Source organism: Podarcis filfolensis, assembly GCF_964270895.1.
Source record: "Podarcis filfolensis genome assembly, chromosome: 2".
In the NCBI taxonomy this organism is placed as follows: domain Eukaryota; kingdom Metazoa; phylum Chordata; class Lepidosauria; order Squamata; family Lacertidae; genus Podarcis; species Podarcis filfolensis.
The window spans coordinates 47077583-47090821 of record NC_139605.1 but is presented as its reverse complement, the minus strand read 5'-3'; the positions used below and the strand labels follow the sequence as shown (position 1 = coordinate 47090821).

Here is a 13239-nt window from a genome sequence, read left to right as displayed (position 1 = left end):
GAAACTAAAATGCTTGTTTACAAAGCTATTGTACTACCAACCCTACTATATGCTTGTGAAACATGGACCACTTATAAACACCATCTCCAACTCCTGAAAGATTCCATCAATGTTGTCTCCGAAAATTTTTACACATCACTTGGGAAGACAGGCAAACTAATACCAGTGTATTGGAAGAAGCAAAGATCACCAGTGTTGAAGCAATGATTCTTCAGCATCAACTCCGTTGGACTGGTCATGTTGTGCAGATGTCTCATTCTTGCCTTCCAAAGCAACTACTCTATTCCAAACTTAAAAATGGAAAGTGTAATGCTGGTGGTCAACAAAAGAGGTTTAAAGACTGTCTCAAGGCAAATCTTAAAAAATGTAGTATAAACACCAACAATTGGGAAACACTGGCCTGTGAGCGCTCCAATTGGAGAACAGCCTTTACCAAAGGTGTCATGGGCTTTGAAGGCACCCAAACTCAGGACGCAAGGGAGAAACGTGCTAAGAGGAAGGCATACTTGGCAAATCCACACCGTGATCAACTCCCGCCCGGGAACCAATGTCCCCACTGTGGAAGGGTGTGTGGATCCAGAATTGGCCTCCACAGTCACTTACAGACTCATTGTTAAAACTGTGTTTATGGAAGACAATCTTACTCAGCTACTAGTGATCACCAAAGAAGAAGACTTTCATTTGTAAAACAAGCATGCTATTTTCAGCACGAGAATTTTTTTGAGTTGCATGAATTTCCATGACTATGACATCCATCTAATTGATCATCGTGAATCAGAACTAATGGGTTCCCACTATCCCTCAGGCATGGCAGGCACTTGGCTGCAGAACCATTAACTTGGAAGCCTTTTGGCCACTGCTGATGCAACCTAACTGACTGGCTGCAAAGCACATGTGTTTCTTTTGGTTTGGCCTTCCATCAGCAAGTGTGCTGTGGCTGTGCGATTGGCCTAAGGTGTCTGCAACTTCTGATGGCTATTTGATAAATAAGGGCTCTATGCCTGATACAAGTAGGGAACTGGAGTTACTAATTAGCGGGCAGCAAGTGCATCCGTAGGAAAGTGTGCAAGGGCTATTAAGGTTTCAAAATGCTTAAACAAAGCATGTATTTGAGGAAATCCAGTGACCAGGAAGTATGAGCTCGCATGCTGGGAAGCCTAATTTAAGGCAAAGGCATTTCCTTTTAGCTGGACTATATTAAACTTCGATTGTAAATCTGTTGGTTTGGTAAATATTTTAAACTTGAGATATTAATTACAGTTGGGAACGTTTGAGAAATTTAAACAGCCCCTTCATTTTCCCTTTCTGGCAACTTCAAATGCCTCAATATCATTTTCTTCAGCTCCATGGAAACATTGTGTTCAGGAAGTCTACCCACATAAGTGGACATCGTCTGGCAGAGGAGATTGTGACAAACCCTGAACCAGAATAGGTTTAAGTCCCTGTGTGCAGCAGCAAAAAATTGTTAATCTAGGCTGCATCGACAGCAGTATAGTGTGCCAATCAAGGGAAGTAATAGTACCACACCTGGAATCTGTGTCCAGTTCTGGGCGCCACAGTTTAAGAAAGATATTGACAAACTGGAACATGTTCAGAGGAGGGCAACCAAGATGATCAAGAATCTGGAAACCTTAGGAGGAACAGTTGAAGAAGCTGGGTCTGTTTGTCCTGGAAAAGAGGAAACTGGGAGGAGATATGATAGCTTTCTTCAAATATCTAAAGGGCTGTCACATGGAAGAAGGAGCAATTTTCTCCTGCTCTGAAGGGCAAGACCTGATGGTTTTGATTCCGCATTTAGCATCGTTGTCTAGTTTGGTCCTGTGACAAAGTTCATTTGGGAATTACTCAGGGTTGCACAACTTGTGTTCCACCAAAACAAATTTAGTTTAGCAGTTAGGCCAGCCACAAAAATTGGGGAGATTTTTGAGCCATTAGTAGGCTATCATACATTGTAGGGGGGCCGTGTTCAGCTTGATGGCAGCTAAAACAATAATTTCAAGGTGTTAATGAACATGAACCAAGGCTTCAAAGTTAAATGCTTTTTGGCCTGGCTAGTCATTCTGAATGTAATGTCTATCATAAAAGACACACCATGAAATGTTCTTTAAAATACAGCAAAGAAGTAATTAGGCAGTATTCCTTTCAAGGTGTGTATAATCTAAATTTATTTTTGTTTTAAATTTTGCAAGTTAATTTAATTCTCCACACTATTTAGGGGGTTCTTGGGAGATTGAGATGCAATACTTCTCCAGAGAAAACTGGCATGTGCCTGAAGAGATGACTTTTACTTGTTAGGAGATTCTTAACATGCAGGAAGAGGCTTCCTTGAATGACAAAAGCTTTCTCCTAGGTGTGATTCCTTATTGTAGCGCTGCTCATTTGACCTCTCTTCTGTTTTGCTTTCCTCCCCGCCCCCTTTTTTCTTTTGTCTTGCAGAGTGGATCACTTAAGGAGCCAGAACCAAACAAAGTCCCACCCCAGCGACCACCTCCTCAAGGTTGTTTACAGTACATTCTCGATTGTAATGGCGTTGCAGTAGGACCAAAACAAGTCCAGGCTACTTAAATTACTGAGACCAAAAGCAAGGGTTAAAGCCAAAAAAAAAAAAAAAAAAAAAAAAGAGGAATCAAACAATACCAGTTTTTGTGCAGTTTTTGCATTGTTTAAGTGCTGACCTGGACTGTGTTTTTTCTATGCAGTGTCAACTATACTGTCTGGTTGTTTATCTGTTCATGTTTGTGTTGTAATGCTTACTTATGTTTCTCTGTATAACTTGTGATTCAGGGCTGTTGTCAACAGTGTACAAGAATTGTGCCTCTACCAAGTCAGTGAGACTGTTTATTATGGATGGTTAGACAGGTTTTTCTTTCTTTCAAGTATTCTATATTGTGGGGTAAAAAAAGACTAACCAGCCCAGGTTGAAATTTATATACTTTTGCTTAACTCTGTGAGTATGTGCATTATATTTGTTTGTTTTTTAAAAAAAAAATGTGCATGATTAATGTAGAAAGGTGATTATAATATTTTTAAAGTCTCATCATTGAATGAGGCATCATTAACTTTTGAGTTCATACTTATAGGTAGTGCTTTTTGTGGTAAAAGAAAATGAACTCCTGGAATTCTTCTCTTGATAAAAGTGCAGGGGGTACCAGCACAAAATGGCTGCCAAGGGCGGCAAAAAAGAAGTGACAGAATTCTGTACTGGTTTGTACTGTCGCAAAAAAATGCTGCTTATAGGTAACATGAAAGACAAGTGCTTTATTTCATTTATTTCCTATGAAATATGAAAGAATTATTTCCAGGAATACATAAATATCCTTTATTTTCAATGCAGATTTTTTTATTTTAAAATCTGCATTAAATTATTAGCCTCAGTGCTATAAAAACGGGCCACTTACGTGCAATATTGATGCAAATGTGAGGGTACTGAATGTATTTAAGTTCAGTGACAAAGGTTCTCTAGTGGTTATGAAGTAGCCATCTGGTCTTGTACAAAGCTAAATCAAGTGTGTTTACTAGATATTCCTTATCTACAAAATTCAGGTAAGCTACAGCTGTTTGTTAGAGGAAGTCAACAAGGCCATTAAAAGCCTTGCTAGATTAATCATCACCTTTTCCAAATATTGGGCTAGCCACATGTTTTTTTTAAGGATTTAAAAAGTGTGTGGTACAGGGACTCAATGTGTGGTTGTGCTGTTGTATATTAGCTGAGGCTATAGCCAAGTAATTAAGATGCAGCTGTCATCTGATCTATCATTCTGAGCGTAAGCAACAGCATATATGAAAGTATATTTAACATATGGCTCAGAACAAGTAAAAAGGTTTAGGCTTAGAAGTTCACATTTATGACTCAAGTGTGTGTAAATAATAAATCAAAGTGACCCGACGGGTTTTACTTTTCCAAACTTTCTTATAGCCATAATTGCTTATGACTGTCACATAACCAATGGCTATGTGCATAATCTTAAAAGCAATATCTAGGCAGGGCAGTTAAACTGTTATGGAAAATCTAGCCTGTAAACGTTAAAAGGTGCACTATTATACTAGCTGTGAGCAAGGCAAAGGATTGTGTTTTGTCAATTAGAATCCCATACTAAGGTAAATAGCAGTCCCTAGGTTAATACAAACAAGCCTGTTTTCTTGTGAAACAATGCCAAGGTCTGAATTTATTTTCCTTGCAAACACTGCCAACAAAATTATAGCTCAGTTACCAAGTGGTTTTATTTGTTCTGTTTTGTTTTTAAATTCAGGCTAGTGAGCTGCAAATTTCACGCTGCTTTTGATGGGAATTTCAGTGCTTGTTGGGCATGCCACTGCGTCCTGCCCGTTTTTAGTCTATTATAGTATCATTCCGCTTTTGTGGTCATTGTTTCTGGTTAGTGATCTCTTGATAACTACACTGATGATTTCGATTGTGTAGAATGAGTGCATCCCCTTCAGCCTCAGGTTCACACATGCCCCTCCTCACCTCCAAATCTCAACCCAAGTGAACAAAACAGCTTCCTGCCCTGAGGTGAAGAAATGAACCTACTGACTGAATGCCATTTAATATCAAGCCATGAGTGTTCTTTTGCATGTAGTAGTCTGAGTATTTACAAATGCTTTTGTGCATTGTTTACGAGCTCTGTGTGTGTGTGTGTGTGTGTGTGTGTGTGTGCGTGTGTGTGTGCACACGTGTGCCTGCAGACCTCAGAGAAAAAGAGCTGCATCCCAGCAGGACTTCAGTGCATTTATTGCAAAAGGTCTTCAGAGGGCACACACTGGTTACTTCCTGCCACAGATATTAAGCAAGCCAAAATGTCTCTGCATGCTAGCATGCTTAGGTGCAATATTGTGGGATATAGGGAACTGATATTTTGCAGTATAGGATTAATGTTCCAGGGGGTTGGTGTGTGTTTGGTTTATTTTATTTTCCCCTTTCCTTTTCTTTTTGTAAAAGCTTTTTTATTATTGTTGCTGCCTTTTTGTACCAAACCAGCTGCAAGAAAGTGAGCAAATGCTGAAGTGTGACTGCAGTATATATTTTGTGAAATATCTTGTACAGCTTAATGTGCAATAAAAAAAAGTTACATCTGTCTTCAGTGTATAGTTTCTGGCATATAAGCCTCAATATCTAAATGGAGAGGGGGAAAGGTATTTTCTACTCAGCAAAGAAAAGCTAAACGAGAATGTTTGTTTTAGGGTGCAGCACTGATCTGCCTCAGTAAAGCCACCCAGATTCAAAATTCCACCAGTCTCCTGAAAATAGAACTGGTTGGTCTTGAACTTACTTCCGAAAAAGACATAAGCCCTATACATGCTGCACGGCATGTTCAGGAAATGTGTGAGTGGTGAGGTTGGAATCATGCCTGCTTGCTCCAGCTGTGTCCTGCGCATACCCAGTATGGCTTTTGAACAGACCTACATGCATCGAAAAGCCAGTCTGCATATACAGCTTGTTTACATAGAAAGTCAGCTCACAAACTCTCTGTTGAAATCGGTAGGCCGTGGGGCGGAGCCAGCAAGCATGATCTCAACTCCTCATCTACCTATGAACAGGCGTAGTTTCATTTGAGTGGAAGTGTCTTACTCCTTGAGCCTATAAGTCTGCCCTGTTTGCAGTGCACTGAGGCACACATGGAATTCCTCCTTAAGAGAGTTTCCCCATCGCTTTGCTGAAGAGGTCATTTCTGTGCTTGCACGTGAATGGGAAAGCCCTTGGAAACAAATAGCTGATAAGTGGGACTTCTCCTAAGTCAGGCCATGGGTGCATCTAGCTCAGTGTTTGTCTACACTGACCAACAGTGGCTGTCTAGTGTTTCAATCAGGTGTTGTTCCCTGGAGATACCAGGAACTGAGTGTGGGACCTTTGGCATACAACGCATATGCCCTGCCACCGAACCACAATCCCTCCCTAGCCCAGTGGAAAATTTATTCCTCCCCCTCCCCCCGCCATATTACCAACATGGGGCATGGCTGATTTTGACGGGAAATGTCTCAGTTCCCCTTGGGCTCATGGAACTAATTTCATGATCCTTTGGTTCCAGGCCAAGGAATTTCATAATGCCATTGTTGGTGCAATGCTATGCTGTGATATAGTGGAGTACTTATCATAAGCATTCATATGTTGGCGTAATAAGTCAAGCTATAAACCCATTTAAACGCACCTCAGAACAATGGACCCTTTAAGATCACTGTGACTAAATTGGTTCCCCTTCAGGTAGTCTAGCTTAACTGGTAGCCTTACAAAGGTGAAGCAGATGGCATCTGGTGAGATATACTCAATATACTTTCAAGCACCTGCAGTTCTGTCTCAGCTGCATACTTAATAAACATGGAGCTACACCGGATTGATATTCTCTGATAATTAAACAGTGGCTACTGCTGTAAGGGCACATACTTTGTCTTTTTCAGAAAGGCTCTTTAGGGCCCACTGAGTAGCCACTGCAAGTCTGTGTGCTTCTATATGGCATTTAAATAAGCAAGAACAGCAACAAAAATCCTAACACCCGCCCCCCGCCCCACACCTTTAGCAAGAAATTGTGTTGTTGGTTTACATTACCATATGCAGAACCATAAAATACAGCTTCCTTCTAGGCATAGCTCCCATTGCAATGGAGCAGTAAAGAAATATTTCTTACCATGGAAGTTCAGAAATAAAATAGAGAAATGTTGCAATTAATGTAGCTTGTTGTGGGTAGTTATTGCCCTATAACAATCTCAGAAATATAATTTTTTTAAAAAAAAGTTACCATTGCTAAATTAATACATTTTTTAGGGCACCTTGGTATCAGTGTGGAGGTTTGCAAATGTGGCGCTTCTGCAAGTTACACGGAATTATGGCTAATGGTATCAACAGCAAAGATGTGGCTCGCCTACCCTAGACACGCTGAACTTTATTGGTTCCAAGTTTATATTTGTAAGTGTTAGATATAAGAGCTAGTACAAAATTACTGATGCATTATGAAGTTTTTCTTGTACTGAACCTAGGGGGCCCAGTGCAACCCCAAGGAATGCAATCACAAAGCCAGGAGCCATTGCAACCACAGCGTGCGTTCCCTCCGGGGCAGTCAGCAAAGCCCTCGAGTTCCCTGCCTCCACGTCCACCGGGCCCTGCAATTCAACCATGTGCTCAGGCCCCAGGTCCTTCAAGCGCTGGGCCACCTGCGGACACAGAGACGAAACCCTCCACAGCTCCACCACAGAAACCTCCAGCACATCCGCAACTGAAGTAAGGCTTTTTGTTTATTTTCTCCACTCTTGTTTCATATGCTTTCCTTTGCCAGTGAGGTTTGAATACAATCTGTACAGATCCCCTGTGGTGGTGGTGGTGGTGGTGGTGTTGTGAGCATGTAACATCTTTGCACCAGGTTGACCTGAAGCAGGGAAATTTCCAACAAAGGCAATAACAGATGTTGAAAAAGCTCTCCGGTAATTTGCAATACATGCAGATTTCTGCTGCCACGAGGCCAAATTTGATAATGGGTCATCCTCTGTTTCTGCCCACCAACCAAAAAGGCACTGACTCATTTTTGAATGTGCTGTCTGTAAGTCAGCTGCTGAGGAAAAGAAGGAAGCCTTATCTACTTAAACTTTTAACCTTTCAGCCACTCAAACAACAACAGATTTTCAGTTTAAAAAGGCTGCTCCGAAAGTCCATGATACATTTTTCATCCAATTTTTCCCCAAAAGTTCCAAAGCTATATGTAGGCATGTGTAGGGCTGTACCCAGTCAATCCAAATGCAGAAAGAGAAAGACATACTGTGTAAGGCCAGTAATACAGAAAGAGAGGAAATTGGCCCTAGTCAGTCATTTGGTACCTTGAACATTTAAACCAATGCCAGTCACGTATTCCGTGCCAGTCTGAAAGAGACTCTTCTACTCAAGTAGGGGTTTTTCCTTGGCAGAACCCTGAATGATGGGCACCAACCTCCTGAAATGGGCTATTGTTTGTACCAAATGCCTGGATATATAACTGTTGGTGGAGCAAGAAAACCAAGTAATCTGCAGTTACAGTACATCCCACAGCTCTGGCCATATTGGAATCTTACATAATGGCAAAGAATCTTTGCCTACACTATGTACAGCAGCAGCAAGGAAACAATAGTATTAACAGCACATACGGTCTTGCCAAATAATGTGCAGACAGATTGCAAACTCAGTATATATTTATCTATTATAAAATGCATATCCTGCCTGACGCTATTCAGCTTTCAACAAGAATTAACAACTAACAATAAGCAAATTATGAAATACAATAAATAGCAAATAATTAAAACAATACCAATGCAGTATCCTTAATGCACATGCAATACAAATTCTAAAATGCCTTCGGTTATGCTTGTAAATATTAAATTCGCGATTATTGAACTCTATACTACTGTATATTTTCCCTATAGGGCAAATAGCAGCTGGCAGGACAGGAACTTAAAACATGAAGCAAACACAATCTAAAAACCCCGACTACAGTTATTAACTTTAAAAATGCAAGAGATCCTACTCATGGATCTCCTACCTTAATCTCCCCATTAATGAGACTAAGTACAACAGCTTGGATACTAAGAAATGTTAACTCAAGAGGATTCTTGGAAGGAGCATGATCAGCTGCATATTGTTTTCAAAAAAACAACTGAATTTTTGCCTTCTGAAACAAAAGTGGAAGGAACGTGGAGGAAATAAAGGATGACAGACATGATTAGCCCATCATGTAGAGCTGTTCCATAAAAAAGTATATGAACAAAAAATGTGGCTATTCTGCAGTAAACACCTTCTGTGGAATCATGGAAATGCAAAACAGGGGCAGGTGTGAAGGTGGCAGTGGAATCCACATGAATTGTGCCCCTCCCCCAAAAAACCATTCCTTTCATTATTTTCTGAGACCAGCTTATCTCATTAGAATATACATAGCTAAAGTCTTCGCTATATCAACGACTGTAATAGCATAAGGAAAATAAACTTGAATGAAATATTGGCCTGGAACCTTTCTAAGGGAAATAGTAAAATGTTTTATTTCCCTGTTTCATTTTACCTTTATTCTCAAATGAGAGTTTTAAAAAAAAATCCATTATCCAGAGAAAGAGATTTTGAAAGTCTTCGCTTGTATCCCAGTCCTAAGTAAATGGGCTAGTGCCATCTGCCTGCCATGCCAGAGTAATACCCCTGGAATTGCCAACATAAACCACAGCTTGGGAAGTTGTCCTCCTAACTGAGATCAGCATGTCCCATCCTAATCCTTTATTTCCTTTGATGGGAACGTGTTAGGGTCTTTCCTGAACACTTGAAAACTGTATGCATGTGGTGTGCCATTGAGCCTTCCTTGACGGGCTCACAGCCTGAGTCACAGGCTTATTCCCATTCATATTTTAATGTTCAAAATGAAAAAAACAAACATACACAAACTCAAATTGCCAATGGGATTAACTGTACTCTGTGCATTTGGCATGTATGTGCCTTGCATTCTCACCCACATGCTCTTGCTTAACATGTGCGTGCAGGTTATTAGCCCATGAACAAATATTTAATTAGGCCGTTCATTTTTGAGTTGCTAATCAAGTGAAGCCTTGCTTTGCCTTTCCACCGCCTCCTTTCCGTGAACACTAAACCCAAGTACAATGCAAACGAGAGACAGAACACCACATGCAGCACCGCTTGCTCTGGTTTTCAACAAAGATTGGGGTTGAAAGCACACTGGCTATGAATTGTTGCCTTGTGCTGAGACAGAGTACAGAAAGCACAAGCAGCCTCACAACCTTTTCCTTCTACTAGCATTAGATTTTATAGCATAACTAAAGCCCAACAGTTTTGCCACTGTCCACACTCTGCATACCTGCATTCAGTCAAGTCCTATCAAATTAAGAAATATTGTTCCAGGGAAAGTCGCTTTAGGAATACAGAGCTAAACTGAATATATTTGTTCCAAGGTGCCGTTCAGCAGCCATTTTCTGTTGAGCTGGATTACAGAATCATAAAACTGTAGAGTTGGAAAGGGACCATGAGGGTCATCTAGTCCAACTCCCTGCAATCCAGGAATATTTTGCCTAATGTGGGGCTCAAACCCACGACCCTCAGCTTAAGAGTCGTATGCTCTACCGGCTGAGATATCCTTACATTGGATGCAATCTATAAAAAGTAAAGCGTGTTTAAGGTTGTAATCCTAAACACATTTACTAGGAAGTAAATCCCATTGACAACAATGGGTCTGACTTCTGAGGAAACATGCTTAGGATTGTCCCACACATCCCACTGAAATTAATGTAAACTAAAATTAAGTCCTCAGAACTGCACTCCTAAGCCTCTGAGAACTAAATGCCACTGAAATGAGTAGAGCAGGTTTCCAAATAAACATGGTTAGGATTAAGCAACAATTCCATTCACTTGAATGGGACTCAAGCACTCATGTCTCCTAGAATGTATGGAGATAATTTTTGGTCCAGAATTTTCTTGTATGCCCTGATGGACAAAATGATTCATGTGGATTTCTGTGACGCCTTCCCCTGCAATGTGTTGCGTTCTGTGTGAAATAGCCCAGCACAATGCATATACATTGCCAAACAGCTGGTCATGGTGGTCAGGTCTGAGTCTGCATCCATATCTCTGCCCAAAAGACATGATCATCTGTGACAAAGCTAACAATGGTGACCAGAGAAGGAGATATGGCGGGCAGAAGTCTATATGTCCTGCTTCCATTGTATGACATGGTAAACAGAATTCTGAGGTATGGCTGTAACAGACAACATGCAATGATGTGCATTTTGCTTTGTTTTTATCTTGCAGCAAATCACAGTCTCTGACCAACGCCTTCAACTTCACTGAGTCATCCTTCTTTCGGTCATCTGTGAACGAGGACGAAGCAAAAGCTGAAACCATCCGAAACTTGAGAAAATCCTTTGCCAGCCTCTTTTCCGATTAGCCATATAATGTTTGGTTTTGTGCGTCTGTAACACATTTCAAGGTTTACCGTGAACATAATTTTGCAAACATAATTTCCTTGTGAATGACCCTCCTTTGCTGTTCCAAGTGTTGTATTAAGCAATATGCTAAACTATTTTTAATAAGGGACTATAATGAGATAGACTTCAGGTATAGGGGGGGCGACACCCCGCTTTTTTAAAAAGCCAGAGAGGAAAAGCTATACAGCAGATTGCTTAAAGTCCTCATCAACTGTGATAATGTGGCCTTACCGTGAAATGCACTAGGTCATCACATTGGACTCCCCTGTGTGAAATCATTAGAGCAACATGCCATTACATAGTGAGTTTTCTCCAGCATTCAACTCACTGCATGTTTGTTTGTTTGTTTGTTTTGTTTGTTTGTTTCAGGTGTTTTGTTCTGCAAGGGTACAGTCTTTAAACCTGCTTTCTTGCCCCCAGATCTTTAGGGTACAGCTTCACAGGGCTGTTTCCTATTAATCTCCTTCACCTTGTGAGTAACTAAAGCAGTTTTCTACCCCAGCAAGCTTTCCATCAGATGAATGTATCGTTCTGATATGCTGCTAGGAGCAAACCTTGGAATGAACCATTGTTCTAGAGCTTTGTGTCTATATTATTGTATCCCCATATGTCTGTTAGACAATTTTTTGCAAACTGTTAATGGTAGCTTTTGATTTGTAAAAGACCATGCATGACCTCATGTTCTCCATAGTTCCATGTTACCTTCCAATAAATGCAAAACCCTTTGCCTGGCAGCAAACACACTTCTGCAGGACTGGTCTGCACTGTAGTGTTGATTTCTCTAACAAACAGCCCAAATTAGATGGCAAAGCGTTATTTTTCTCATTGTCAGCCGTACTTATTCATCAGCCAAAAAAAATCTATCTCTGTTTCGCAATACTTGACAGAAACCACACACTTCTGGACTGTACAGTTGCATTGCTGAATACTTGTCGGTACACATGCACTTCCTGCTCTACGAACCATGGATTATGTTCTACTCAGCACCAGATTATAGGACCACACTATATCGTGATGCATTGTACTCACACATCCTCTACCACTTTCCTTTCATGCTAATCCCACTGAATTATAGCATGCCTGATTCTTATGCTAGCCATGCTTTGCAGGAAGTAAATGTTTTAAGTTTGCTTGCTCTTGAGAGCATAGGTGCTACTGCCCTGTTCTGTGGTACAGCAGACTTATTCAAATGTACGCCACACCAAGCCAAATGCAGCCCACCAGCCATCTCTAGTGGCCTAGAATGGGCTTGCTGCCTGAGTGTGCTAAAGGGAGGAGAGAGCAGTTGTCAAGTACCCAGTAGACTGTAAAGCTAGTAGGCTGCATGTGGCTCTGTAGGCTCAGATCTGAGGGGCTATGATAAAAGGAAGAGTCCTTGGGTATCAGCTACCAAATTGTTTTTCCTTCCGGTGCAAACTCTCCCTGAGTACATAATTGCATGGAAAAAGTGATGTGTGGAGCAGAGGCTGTATTTCTGTGATCATAAAGGTGGCAGAAATGACATCCACAGTTGCATTTTATTTATTTTTTTACAAACATATCTAGTTTCATGCTATAGATGTACAGTGGTACCTCGGGTTAAGTACTTAATTCGTTCCAGAGGTCCGTTCTTAACCTGAAACTGTTCTTAACCTGAAGCACCACTTTAGCTAATGGGGCCTCCTGCTGCTGCTGCGCAATTTCTGTTCTCATCCTGAAGCAAAGTTCTTAACCCGAGGTACTATTTCTGGGTTAGCAGAGTCTGTAACCTGAAGCGTATGTAACCCGAGGTACCACTGTACTGTACATATCCAAGGACAATACTATGAAGCAAAATCTTCTGAGAAAAGGACTATGCTGACCTATCCCAAGGCCGAGGGTAAGTCTGCCACAGGAAGCAGGACAGGCCTATTTACACAGAAGTCTTGTCACACTAGAAAAGGGAATCTGTAGCATACTTTTATCCTGAGGGTTAAGCCAGCTCTAGCTGTTCCCCAGTGCCACATTGACATTATTGTTTGTTTGTCTAACTTGGGGTTCTGTTATTTCTAGTGAAAAGTTATTGCTTTGATTCCCCCTCCCTTTTTTTTTAAAGGAGGCATCCAGAGATAATAAGATGCAGTGCTTAGTCACTCAATTTCTCTCTGCTTAATGAATCCAATAGGAGATAGCTTTAGTACACCAGCTACATAACTGGAGCTTAAATAGCATTTAGAGTTTTCATAAGAAGCTTGTGAAAAGCATTGCTCTGTGCAGTGCTGCAAGTTGCATTGCAGCTGTACTTTCCGATCTAGCTCTAAGAAGATAGCACAAAGCAGTTGCAAGGGCCAA

General features: G+C 40.9%; 1 protein-coding gene across 1 annotated transcript in view; it reads left to right on the top strand.

The window, feature by feature from the left end:
• The window catches only part of SYN2 (synapsin II), a gene marked incomplete at its 5' end in the record, with an annotated part of 148570 nt that extends 136898 nt beyond the window's left edge, over positions 1-11672 (top strand). Inside the window, 3 exons of the mRNA XM_083603412.1 lie at positions 2437-2497; positions 6970-7210; positions 10754-11672. Of these exons, the coding sequence (XP_083459538.1) occupies positions 2437-2497; positions 6970-7210; positions 10754-10889 (438 nt within the window). The 3' untranslated portion in view covers positions 10890-11672. The remainder of the gene's footprint in view (positions 1-2436; positions 2498-6969; positions 7211-10753) is intronic.
• Positions 11673-13239: the final 1567 nt, after the last annotated feature.